The sequence below is a fragment of the Perca flavescens genome, chromosome 19, assembly GCF_004354835.1.
Source record: "Perca flavescens isolate YP-PL-M2 chromosome 19, PFLA_1.0, whole genome shotgun sequence".
NCBI classification, from domain to species: Eukaryota; Metazoa; Chordata; class Actinopteri; order Perciformes; family Percidae; genus Perca; species Perca flavescens.
Window position 1 is genome coordinate 18,579,627 of NC_041349.1, and position 14,272 is coordinate 18,593,898.

Consider the following 14,272-nt stretch of genomic DNA (forward strand, 5'->3'; position numbering starts at 1 on the left):
TGTGTTCATGGAGATCCATATAAGCATATCAAGACAACTCCATTACCTTGCTGTAGTCACCTCAGGGGCTCTGGCATCGGTTGTGTGCAATAGGCAGCTATTTGTATGCAAGCTATCACTAAAGTTTTTAAAGTTGATAAAAGCACGAGGCCGTAGGGATGCGATGCATAAAATCATCTACCCCTACAACACACCATCATCAAGGCTATAGTATGTCACCACAGAGACCACCAATTACATTCAATTTTACCCCACAATTATTCCCATTGTTCCAATTTTCTCTATTTATCTTTTTCAGTTTGTTTTTGTTGGTTTTTAACTGATTTCCGTAATTCAATGGTCTCTCTTTACTTCCAGAATATCTCTCTCTCCTTAATTATCCACTTTTTCGAATTGAGTCTGGTGAAAGAGAACAAAGAAAGGAGTGGGAGGGATGACAAGGAGGACAGAGGGAGAGATGACAGATGGAAATACAGTGTCAAGGGTGGCTTTTGTTTAAGAAATTGCTTTTCAGGGGCTGGTGAGTCCCAGATTTCTGGGCAAGCCGGGCCCCAGTTCTTTCATTTTTTAAAGATTGTTTGGGGAGGATTTTAGGTCTTCATTTGTATAGGACAGCTTAGACTTGAAAGGGGAGAGAGAAGGGGACTGACATGCAGCAAAGGGCCGCAGGTCAGAGTCGAACCCATGGCCGCTGCGTTGAGGAGTAAACCTCTTTATACGGACGCCCGGGGCCCCAGTTCTGCGGCAAGTGAAGTGCTAGCGAGCTTATTGCTCCCCCTCTTGTGTCGTCCTTGGCCTCCGTGCCTCCGATCTACTCCTCAAGGGAGAGAGAAAGCTCACTCTCGCTAGTTTGGCAGCAGCTTTAAGTGACCTCTCTCAGAGTTTCCCAGAGTGCTGTGGAGCAAGACTGCACCCCCAGGACATCGTTCTGACAAATTCAGCAGTTGCCCTCACACACTCATCTAATTCCCAGGGTGTTTGAGCCATTTAATGGAACCCACTGTAAAAATATCTCATCGGTGAATGATGGTGATGATAGCAAGCAGCCCGGCTAGATACACCTGAATGAAATTACATACTGTAGATCATCCACTTATAACCAACATAATTAACCTCGAGAAAAACTAGTGTGGTCTGCAAGTGGGTTATAACTAATGGACATTTTATTTTTTGTGCACATCAAGGGCTCTGCTGGGGAGAGTTTGGAGGCTTAATGCTGATAATTGAGATTGAAAATGAACAAAATCTTACCAGTAACTTCCAATGAATGTTTCTTTCAATGTCTTCTTTGAGGATATATTCATTTTTGGAACCTGTCACCTACTTTTAAAGTCACTACAATATAATGTGGTATAAGGCTTCAAGTCTTGCCAAACTGTTTCTTAACTGTATTCTTTAGTTTTGCAGACAATAAGTCGCTGCATCAAAAGTGCTATAAATCTGTATGTCAGTTATGCATGTTTAACCATGGGCTTACAAACTCTTAATTTCCAGATTCCATTTTCAGAATATATTTCTTAAAAAAATAAAAATAAAAAGATATATTGATGAATTTCCCAAAACCATGGAGTAGCAACTTCACTTCGAAAATGAATATTTAACACATCACCCACAATTTAATTCTCCTTGGAATATAGTACTTTCTCTTCATTTCTCGAGATCCCACCATATCAAGTACACTGACAGAAATAAAGTGTTGCATGCAAAGATTTATCATCCTAAAAAGGCACAGTTTCCAAGATTAAGAAGTAACATTGAGGATTAGAAATGCGATGACTATCTGGCTATGAGGTTCCTAGTGAGGCAGTATGATATAGATCTGATAAACAGTGTAAGACCAAATCTATCCACAAAAACTGCTACTTTTGCATTTGATGACACAACTATATTAAAGCTCCTTATATTACAAAAAAGCAAAAACCTTTACTAACTTATCACATACTTTGTGTACGTGGAGCAGCATAATAACTCAAATAACTAGGGTATGCAAAATTTTATTTTAACATTAGTAGGGACTTTTTTGTCAGATGACCAATATGCACAATTGTATACAGTATATGTGCACTTGCTCACATACCCATATGCATAGACACACAGAACATGATTCTGCAAAACGGTTGCTTTATGCAGTATATATTTGCTTGTATTACTTGCTCAAAACAGGGCTTGTGTTTTTGTATGTAAAGTAATGTCGGCAGGGGCAATTCGCTAGTGCCCTGACATTAGTAGGGACATGTCCGTGACAGGAAACGGACAGGAAACTAAAGATGCAGCAGATGAGTTTGGATATTTTGAAAAGCATGGCATCACACCTTGGCATCATTGTCCATGTCAAACTTCAGTACAGCAATAGATTCAACCTAAAATCTAACATGTTTGATATAATCATGATTAGACCATCTGACTGGTCTGAGATTCTGTCAATTTCAATTCAATTCAATTTTATTTATAGTATCAAATCATAACAAAAGTTATCTCGAGACACTTTACAGATAGAGTAGGTCTAGACCACACTCTATAAATTCCAAAACCCCAACAATTACAGTAATTCCCTCAAGAGCAAGCATTAGCAGTGGCTATTGCGACAGTGGCAAGAAAAAACTCCCTTTTAGGAAGAAACCTCGGCAGACCCAGACTCTTGGTAGGCGGTGTCTGACGGGCCGGTTGGGGGCGTGATGAACAGTGGTGATAATAGTCACATTAGAAGTCACAGTGACTTCGAAGGTTATCGTGGAAGTTCATGTCATAGCAGGGCACATCGTGTCATACGATGTCAAGAGGCAAGCGATTTGAATCTTAAATCTACAAAAAGATAACATGCAGCGTCCATGTCTCCACAATCTTGAGAAATCAGTCATCATGGTTTACTATAATTGGGCAGAAAAATGTGTAGTGTGTTCCCAACATAAATCTGCTTAGATGACAAAGCCCCTAAAAGCCCCACTAGTGGCTTTTAACAGCTGCTAGCACAGATGTTACCCAATGAACTTATCATAGTACATTTTTATGTTGGGTAGACTAACACTGGTTCTTTATGCAACCACTGTTAGGGTTATTTAATCATACACAATTTAGGTTACTGGCAGAGAAACAGGGAAGTCCCCATCACTGTTACAGCCAGTCCCACATTACCATGTTTTACTGTAAATTGTCTTTTTTCCCTCAATGCTTAACATCAAGTGTGGATGGTGGCACAATAAACTCCAATGAATTTATTTCATCTTGTTTCAGTGGTATTCAGATAACCTGTAGGGTCTCACTGTGCTCAGGAAATGCAGGAACATCTGGCCTTCATGGATGGCTGATTTACACAGCCACAATTTGGCTTGAGCATCGTCCAGGTCATTCGGGATCGATTTGCTCACTGACTGTGCGTTTGCATCATCGCGGTTCAGGTTCAGGTCCACATCTGCTCATTACAGAGTGTGTGTGTGGCACACTGAACGACGTGAACTTGAGGGTTTGGAGCAACAGCCCTTCGTACACTGAGAAAGAAATGTTTCGTTTACAATCTGTGGTCTATTCTGATGTACAGTAGACTTATTTAAGATTTCTTAAGGCATTGATGCTTTATTGTGAACTATGCAGTGATTAGATGTTGCATTCAACACAAGACAAGCGAGAGAGAGAGAATGACATGCTACAGTCTGCAACCTAACTGTAACAAAAGATATTTTTTTAAAGAACTTTTTTAGCATGATTAACGACTAATCAGAAATTGCTGACGATGAATTTTCTGGCCATTGACTAAATAGATTAATCGGAAGAATCGTCAATCTAAACCTAAAACATCCCTGATGCATGAAAACATACTCTTCACCAGTGGTTCCCAACCTTTTTTGACATAAAATAATTTACTACTGACCCCCTTGTCACAGTTTGCTAATGAACATATCCACGAAAGAGTGATTTTTCTTAACTTCTCAGATTGTTACATGTGAATAACTCCAAAGATGTGTGCCTCCGATACAATGACAGATTTGTATTGAGGTACTCAAATAACTGACACATTTTCAGTGTGTTCTGTGGATTATCCAACAGAGACACCCTTTTTAGATGCAGACACTTTAAAGGACCTCAGATACACACACCACGCACACACCCCACACACCCCACACACGCACATGCACTAGTATCCATGTCAATGTAAATGACCACCGTGTCACAGCTTTGTCCTATTTGCTGAGGCTCTTCTCTCTCTCTTTTAATCAGATATCTCTAAGCAGTTGTGCATACCAAGTGCCTCTGGAGTGTCAGTCGGCGTGGCTTGATGAGAGCAGAGTGATTGCTTTGTCGGAGCCTTGTTGGTGAGACTTGGAGTGACCACTATCTAGAGGACTGAAGGACCAGCTGAAGCAATGTCAGTGTTAACTGACTTAATAGTGTTGTAATGATTTTGGGTTAGCTTTGTGCCTTGTTATCTATAGAACTTTATTATTGAGTACTGCTGAGATGGTTTTGTTGATGTTTAAATTAGAGATGGCCCGATACCACTTTTTTTATTCCCGATACCGATTCCGATACCTGAACTTGCGTATCGGACGATACCGAGTACCGATCCGATACCAGAGTGTCATATATTTCATTATGTTTTAACAGCTGTATACTATTATCCCTGTATGGATGTGATATGATTTCTATCTTTGTTGTCGGTCTGGCTCAGGTTAAACTCTTTGTGAAACATGAACAAACACAAACAATGAATGCCCCAGAACTTTCTTTTATTCTCCAGTTTGACAGTCAGTTATAACGGAAAAAGAACATAAAAAAAAACTAATTTAACGTAGATTTTCTTCAGGGCTTTATTACGTGGTATCTGATCGGTGCATAAACTCCAGTACTTCCCGATACCGATACCAGCGTTTTAGGCAGTATCGGAGCAGATACCGATACTGGTATTGGTATCGGAACATCTCTAGTTTAAATCCTTCCATCAAGAAAAAAGCCAAACAATGCCTGGTTGCAGTTTTTTCAAATGTGAGGATTTGAATATTCACATCACTGTAAATTGAATATCTTTGGGTTTGGATCAACAAGTCCTCCCCTCTAATAGGATCCACAGGAGCATTTCATAAATTAGCGCCACTAGCGGAGGCAGGAAATACGACCCACAGGAGCATTTTCCTCATATCTAAACCAGAAAATGCAACGGTCACGGTTTTAAACACGTCGTTAGCGTTGTGAAACGGTCGCAGTTTGGTTACATTTAGGCAACAAAACTACTTAGTTAATTTCAGAAAAAAAGGTGGTGGTTTGGGTTAAATTCAGAGGTTACTTCACTTCCGGTAACGCACTTGACGCAGAACGTGACGTAGCTCTGTTTGTTCCTTAAAGTTAGAAAAACCCTCCCCGTTTACTTTTATTTTTGAAGGAGACATGAACCCCGGTCTCCTGGGTAAAAGTCCTGTGTTTGTTTGACCCATCCACCACATCAACCTACCTCCTTTTTTCGCAATTTGACACTCTTACTTTGTCACCTTACTATCTGCTTCGCTCCCATCAAAATTACTGCGAGGGCTCCGCCACTATAAAAACGTAAATATGAGTCGTAATTGCTGCTTGAACAAACGACCTATGTGTGCGTTTTTCAGGGGAGGACTGTTGGTTGGACAAAACAAGCAGTATGAAGATGTCCTCTTGGACACTGGGATATTCCATTTTCACCTATTAAAGACTAAACAATAAATGGAACATAAAAATTATTGTTAGCAGCAGCCCTTGCATGGAGTATAAAAGAAAGAAGGAAGAGACAGAAAAGAAAACGACCGCCCATTAGTTCCCTGATGGGAGGATGAGGGAGGAAGGGAGAAAAGAAAAGGACTGGATAAAGAAAAAAGAACGAGCTGACAAGACATATCTGAAAGGAAAGATAGATTGGTCGACACTATTGAAATAAACAGATTGGGAAATTGGAGGGAGGGACACACAGCGAGAAAAAGGGGAATGTAACATTCAGTCTTTGTTCCTTTGCAAGTGGGTGTGCACACAACACACACACACAAACACACGTCAGGCTGCCATAACTCATCATCATCCCACAAAAACAGAGAGAGAGAGGGAAAGGCGTCTTGCAGTTATCAGCACAATACAAACAACAACAACACAGTTTAGACTGTCAGGTCATGAAAGACACCGTGCAGCAACGTGCAGATTTTGATTGCACTCTTTTACACTTCCCAACAAGTTTAATCCAAATTCCATAAACGCTGCTATTCTGTTGTTATGATGTCACCTACAACACTGTGAGATAACTGTTATGCATCTCTGATGGAATTAGACGAGAGCGCCACTGATGCAGCGAGTGCCGTTTATTTCATTTGCATACTATTACAGCCGTTCAGTTTTGATTTGACATTTTGCCCTGGTAGCTGTGGGCGGATATATGTACGGTCACGGCCCAAAGCCTTACTAAAGATAGATGAGAGGAATATTCGTCAGACTAAATTTATGGGCTCTTCTGCTCACACTGCGTATGACACGGTTAGTGGCTGAGGGGATGTTTGTGCGCCGTCCACCATGTGTGTTCTTTGTGCGCGCATACGTGTGCATGTGCAAGTCAGCTTCTTGGTCACACAGGGCCTCTCTGTCGGGCATGTTCTGTTTTTAACTATCCATCCACACCCTTCAGAAAAAGAGAGGGAGGAAGAGACTGGGCCTGTCTAAATAAATTACAGTAACCATCTGAAAAAGAGAGAACAGGAGGGAAGAAAGTGGGACACAACAACAAGCCGTGGGCACTCACTCTGTGACACTCCGACTGTCCAATATGATCACTGCCTTACTTTTTAATGCTGCATAATCCCACATTCTTAAATAGTGTGTGTCAGCACTGGCTCTTCTAGGTATTTTTTATGGGTGTAAAAAGGGGTTGCATATTTAAAAATGATATAGTGCTGACGTTAATATTGGCATTAATTATTTAAGAGGTGATTAGTTGATTATTCAATTAGTTGATTGGCTCTTATTATTCACCTGTTGTTCCAACTATCCAATTAAGATCCACACACTGTTGAATGAATGTATAAAAAGGTTGAACTGTGGTATTTGTTTCTGCTTTTAACTCTGACAAAAGACCTGCAAAAGTCAAGTCTGGTCTGCTCATAGGGGAATAGTCCCAACATTTTTGGAAATTTGCTAACTTTCAGAGCGCTACATAAGAAGGTCAGTAGTGCTAGGTGTATTTTTGAATTCTGAATATTCTGAGAGCCAGACAAGCGCTGCTTCTTGTCTTTATGTTATGCAAAGCTAAGCTAATCGTCCCCTAGCTCGAGCTCTGTACATAACGCACAGACATTAGACTGGTATCCATCTTCTCATCTGACGCTCCGAGAGGTGAATAATATTTCCCAAAAAGCTGAACTATTTACTTGAATTTTCTCCCTTTAAATTGAACTGGCAATGCAAATACAGCTTTTACTGTAATGTACACATTGCTTCTGCTCCTATACACGAGTGCTTAAAGTTTGATTTTTTTGGTGTTTGTTCAACACTTTAGTATGTCCTCTTTCTTTTGTCTCCAGACACCGAGGCGGAGAGGAACGCACTGAAAGAACACGTCTACCCCAAACTACGAGACTTCTGCAGGGAGAACTATGGGATTGAATTTCAGGTAACTGGCTGCATTCCCCTTTCTCTACCTTTCTTTTTTGTCTTACCTCCCTCCAGCTCAAGGAGCCTGTAACTTCCAGAGCTGTAGTTTGCCAGTACTGACTGTTAGGGGCCTCCAAATCTACACCATGGCTTACACAGTGCCTGGAGGGGCCCGAGAGCAGCATGCAGAGGTCCTTGTCCCTTTAGGCGGACAGAAGGCCAGCAGAGATAAGGTTTCCGTCAGTGAAGGCTGGCACAAATCTAGCTGTGGATAAAGCAGGAAGCAAGGGTCCTTCCCTTTGTTATTGTCGGAGAATTGCAGCATTCTCCCTGTGGTGTCCACTGATCAAGATCATTTGCATTGCAAATCAGCATCAGTGTACATGGAAAGATTGCTATCAGAGGTTTGTTTGTTTAACAAATCCAGCATAGCCCCTGAGGCAGGGGGATATTTCTGCCATAGATTGTTCCTGGAAGGATTTGAAGAGATTTGTTTGCGATGAGGAGACTTGTGACCCCTGAATTGTTTCGTAAAGCTGTCGTCAGCAGGGTGTCGGCAGCTAATTCTCATTTCATGCTAAGAATGTTTGGATTATAAACAGCTCCAAGCACATACCATCTAAAAAGGTGCTATAAAAAGGCTTTGTACTATAGTATTTAGATGACATCCTATATGTGCACAGGGCTTGTCAAGTCCTTTGCAGGGGATGGGCTCAGATTTGAGTGATTCTGATTATAGACTCTGGTTCTTACAGAATCCTGTTTTTAGATTCTTGCCATATGATTCAAGTAAGAGAACAAACTAAACTTTGAAGAAGGCAAAAACCACACTTCTCTTTTTTTCAGCAGACTTAAGATGCATGTCAGTGAATATGCATTATTTTGTGTGTGTTTTTATTTTTCAGTTCAAAGTTTGAATCAAACTTTGCCCATCACAAAGCAACTGACGTTTGTCTTTGATGTGGCTCACAAGTAAAAACACACAGTACATACTTAGATTATGGCTGTACAGGAAATATACTGTACAGGAAATTTACATTTGCAAATACATTAGCACTAAGTCCTAATGGCGGTCAAATGCGATTTAATCCGTTTTTTAATATATTGGTCTGTAGTAGGGCTGCAACTAACGATTATTTTCATAGTCGATTAATCTGTTGATTATTTTCTCGATTAATCAATTAGTTGTTTGGTCTCTAAAAGGTCAGAAAATGGTGAAAAATGTGGATCAGTGTTTCCCAAAAGTCCAAGATGACATCCTCAAATGTCTTGTTTTGTCCACAATTCAAAAGATATTCAGTTTACTGTCACAGAGGAGAGAAGAAACTAGAAAATATTCACTTTTAAGAAGCTGGAATCAAATAATTTTTACTTTTACTCAAACCGACTAGTCGATTATCAAAATAGTTGGCGATTAATTTAAGAGTTGACAACTAATCGATTAATCTTTGCAGCTCTAGTCTTTAGGCCGATAGTGGTGGCCTGATTAGAGGACTTGGAATGAGTTGGCTGGTTCATTTCTAAAGGTTAAATGAAGAAAACTCTAACTATTCTCTTGCTTGCTGTGCACAAGTTGAATGTTCACTGTATTACCTGGGTTTTTACATGAGTTGGATGCACTAGCGGTAGCTAATTTGGGGCAATATGACTACGACTGGGGAGATAAATCAAAAATTGGTTGGCTGAAATTCAAAAGCAATTATTGATACCAAATGTTGGTCGTCGTTTAGCTCTTTTTTTATTCGGTCGTTGCTGTTGTTTCACAAATCTCCGTTGAAATTTGTTTGTGGGGAGACAAGCCAGCCACTGAATGGGATGAATCATTTACCATTCAGTGTATAGCTCCAAAGCACCATAAGCAGATTCTCCACAGACTTGATGCCCCCACAGTGTTTAATGACAAGCGTGTTAAATATGTCTGGCATATACAGCCAGTCCCATAAATTATGATAACTATTTTTTTACAAGCATCAATTATATATAAAGTCAAAGGGTCAAAGAACCAGATAGTAAGATCGAACAAACATTGTTGAATCTCTCAATTGTCTGTGTGTGATAGAGAAGTGCAAGATAATGCAAGAAGAGCCAGGCAGAGACGTTTTGGCTCCGGTTTCTGTGGCCACGTGTCTGTCTGGTGATTCAGCTCGCTGTGACGAAAGCGTGGGCTGGAAGGATTATGCAGAAGGCCCAGCAGTTTATACTATGACTCACTTACTCTCCACTCTTCCTCCTCCATCCAAACCCCCCCACTCCTCACCCTCACCTACCCAAATGTGAGAACTTGCACCTTGGCTAAAACCAGTTTTGTAGTTGTTGTACTAGTTAACTTTTTTCATTATGAATCATTTTAAGTGTGAAATCATATACAGTCTCTACGTACGGTGTGTTGTAGGTCCGAGTGAATTATTTTTCTAGTTGCGTTCATTTTTTGCTTTCGATTTGTAATTTATGGGCAATCCCGCCTCCCCTTTCACACACACGCTCCATCTCTCACACACACATCTGCTGGCACACACTGACACACATATGCCAACATCACTTGACTTAGTTTCTATCCAGAACGTTTCCCTAAGAGGATGAAGAGGGATCGCAGCGGGTGGAGAGAGGGATAAAGGGAGGAAGAGGGCGCGGAAATCCAGCCCAGGGGCCGAGGGCCGCGTCCTCATTCAGTCAGTGCACAGCAGCGGCGAGGGGATCAGGCTCCGTCATCTCTTTTTGCCATTTCTACCCCTGTGTTTCCTGTTTCCTTTCTTTCTTTCATCACTCATTTGTATGCTCCCTTCTTTTTTATAAACACACAAAACAGACACACAAGAGGATCAGGGTCAGACAAGGTTTCAGCACATCTGTAACCACACTAGATAACTGTTGGTGTGTGTGACGTTTGGCTTGCTCTAATAAAACCAAATATCCAGTGTCCATATTTATACGTTATCAGTAAGACATCGATCCGTGGATTTCACGCATTAGCGTTTGGCCACTCAAATATATAGACGATTCAACCGATTTATTTGTTGGGCGACCCGAGCCCAGTTGGTCATCACCCCTTTATTCAGTCTCCGAACACTAATCTGAAATTGGACCCAGCCAAGTGGTCAACATTATATTTAACTGAATCAGTTAGGGATTCTGTTGTATTGACACTTATCTTAGCTCTAGCGCCTGAATGGAGAGGATAGTGAGGCACATGCTGCATTAGAATCATCTCAAGAGAAAAGTGTGTGTTTTTCCGCGAGGCAGAGTGTGTCTACTGTGCTTCGCAGGGTAACAGGACATAAATTACTGCTCTTTTCGACCATGACTGCTTGTTAATTGGTGGCGCATCATGCTGCTGCCAGTGTTAGTGTTCTCTCTCTTTTTTGGGTTTGTTTAGGTCGACCAGATTTAGCAGGGGGTCAAATTATCGATCAGATGTATTCAGATTGGGTTGGATCTCTTTCTTTGAATAATTATTATGTTATACATTCATTATCAGGTTTGGGTATACTTTTTACAATTTTTGTATTATTAAATAATGATTGTATTCAATCCGTTGTATCCTGTGCCACATGTAATATGCCTGTCTGTGATATGTGGTCTGCTGTGACCCGTATGTCTATGATCTAGTGTCCCCTTTAGGGATTAATAAAGTTATCCATACATTCTTTTCTTTTGCAGCCAGGACACATAACTCTGAAGAGAAATTGGTTTTAGACAGCTTGTTTTTTGTTTGTTTTTCCCCAAATTTGAAGTTTATTAGTGGACAACCTGATACAGGCACAGCTCATTAAAAGGTGCTGTAGGTAGGATTGCGAAGATCCAGGACTTAGCCAAAAAATGTGAACATCAACAACTTCTCAGTCCCTGCCCCCTTTCTGCTCAAGCCCAAAACGTTCTCCTAAGCCCCTCCCCCAACAAGGGAGAATGAATGTGTGTGCTGAGCAGTGATTGACATGCAGTTAGATAACCCCCCTGGCCCTGATTGGTGCATCTGAACAGGGAGCAGTGGATTTTTGCAAATCGCACTACAGGCTGTAGGTGGTGCCAGAGGAGCTGGATTTCTTTTTTAAATACCTGATATGTAGTTCTTCTGGAACATAGGGTCAGTTTCAGCAAATATGACAGAAAGTTAGTTTTATAAGTCTTACCTACCGCATATTTAAGCTGGTTTTGGTGATGTGCAGCTGAAAAGACATGTATAGTAGTAGCGGTAACAGTAGCAGTAGCAGTAGTAGTAGTAGTAGTAGTAGCAGTAGTATATATTAAAACTGGGCTAAATTTCATTTAAAAGTTACATTTAGTCTACATTACATATAAACTTTGTTTGAATTGCATTTCAACATGTAGCAGGTTCTTCTAGAGCTCCTGAAAATATTCCTTGCAAAAAGCAGTACCAAAGTGGTTAGAATAGAGAAGTATTACATATGGTACCACCGCACTGCAGTTATGGCGGCTGCTTTACTTCCACCTACAACTGGGTAGATTCACTCTTCAGTCTAGTTTTTAATGCGGTGCACATGCTGGACTGTCAGTTTCTCTTTAAATTCCCAGTTCCCGTTATCATAACACATATTGCATTTCTTAGACTCATAAATCATCATCTTACAATACAATCATTTCCTCCCACATGCAGAACTTAAACTCGGGGTTACTGGAAGCAGCTCTGTTGATAATGTGGTCGGACCGTCTATGGTTGCCAAACTCATTGGCCGTCACACACACACACACACACACACACACACACACACACACACACACACACACAGATTAAAGTTTCCTGGCCACAGCGGTGAGATTCTGTTCAACGGCTGTCACTCCGATGTCTTTTACAATTCACAACACAAGCAGCTAGATGGGAGACAAGATGAGGGGGTCAGACGACATTTCACAATGATTAAAATAAAAGCCTATTCATGTAGTCTATTGTGCTTGCACCTTCAAAGAAGGGAATACGCCTGTCAGTTTGGCTTTGTCAAAAAAGACGCAATTCTCTTAGAATATGTCACCCACTTAAAAATGTAAAAGCTCAATAGCTTATTTCGTAGTGGTGCTTCTCATAAGAGCTGGTGAAAATGTTAAGTTAAATGTGTTTTTCTGTGAATATGCTTTTTTTTTATCTTCATCACTATTTTTATTGAAGTCTCTTACTTTTTACTAAAAGCACAAATTAACCATCTGAAGAAGAATGGTACAATATCGTACAAAAGGTGTTGGAAAGGAGATATTTCATCTCTTTAGCTATCCTACGATAGGAAATCTCAAGTCTCACTTTAAATTTGTGTTGTGATTTCAGACTGATATAACATCAGAAGGAGAAACCGTTCAAAGCACGATGTATTCATCGCTCTTCCATCTTCGTTTACCTGGCTGCCATTGTTTTTATTTTTTATTTTCTTCTTTCAGTCGGTCTCTTTTACCTGTTGGCAGTCTGCCGTCATCTCCATTCGCTGTTCTGCTCTGAGCCTGTTGGTTTCTCTATTCAGTCTCTACAAAAACACATCAACATGCCAACTGCCTCCACAGCAATGATGCGGACAATCGGCATACTGTAGATAATCAAAAATCAAATACGAAATCCCTCTAAGGTTTTACTTACACTGCATTTGTAAAACCCATGGGAGAACTATTCAGCTTTGTTACGGTCACCACCATGATTATATTTTCACCCATGTCAGTTTATCTGTTGTCAGCAGGATATCTCAGAAAATATGAGCCAATTTCTGACATTTGATGGACACATAGGCCTGGAAATAAACATGAAATAGGCATTGCTTGAAATCATGACAAAGTGTTTTTATCCATGACTATAAAAACAAAACAGAGACTTGTTTCTTAATGTTACAAATAATTCAAGGTGAAGTCAATTATTTGTCAGTGTAATTATAAAATGTACAATATTTCACATTTATTTCAAGTGGCATCTAGTAACACACTATACTAAACATAATATATTGCAGGCAATTTGATTAAATAAATGGGCTCAGAGCAACTGGTTCCCTGTGTAACAAGAAAGCCTCTATGCACCACGATATTCAGTTTCTTCAGTGATTTGAAAACGCATACATTTCATTTTGGCATAAATGTTTTTGGTGAACTGTAGACATTTCCACATCAGTTGAGCTGTAGGGCAGCTGAGAGATGAGAATATGTGGAAGCAGCTGTGTTGACACTTTGACTCTACTCATAATATACACTGGTTCCCATGAATTTTAAGAGAACATTTTAATCAACGCTGCAGGTATCCTGACAGCACAATCAAAGTATAAAGACTGAATGTCCCACAGGCAGTATCAGCTGCCGAGAAAATGGGAACAATTGAATTTTAAGATTTTTTTCTTGAACGTTCTGAACATCGTTATGTTTAAGGTCTGTTCTCTGAGCCTCCTCGAAGAGGAGTGTGCACTCTCAAAAGACGTTTCAGGAATGTTTGCAATTTGCAACCAACAAGAAGCTGATTTATTCTCGACACTGCAGTGTGCACCAGCTGGTCACGCCAGACGCTTTGATTACTACTCCGCAACACACCTGCATTGGTCAACAGTGTTGTGATTAGTATTTCCTGCAGGTTTATTTATTGGTTTGAGGAGCTTCCAAAAGTGTCTGCTCCCATTTAGTCTGGCTCAATGGATGTACATTTCTGAGAAAGCCTGTAGGGGTGTGACGAGACGCTTACTCCACGAGACGAGACACATCACGAGATTGG

At 40.5% G+C, this 14,272-nt stretch overlaps 1 protein-coding gene across 1 annotated transcript in view; it reads left to right on the forward strand.

Annotated features, from left to right (window-relative positions):
* LOC114546242 (NACHT and WD repeat domain-containing protein 2) overlaps window positions 1-14,272 on the forward strand; it is a 53,925-nt gene that overhangs the window by 4,104 nt on the left and 35,549 nt on the right. The window contains 1 exon segment of the mRNA XM_028564952.1: window positions 7,521-7,609. Coding sequence (XP_028420753.1) covers window positions 7,521-7,609 — 89 coding nt within the window.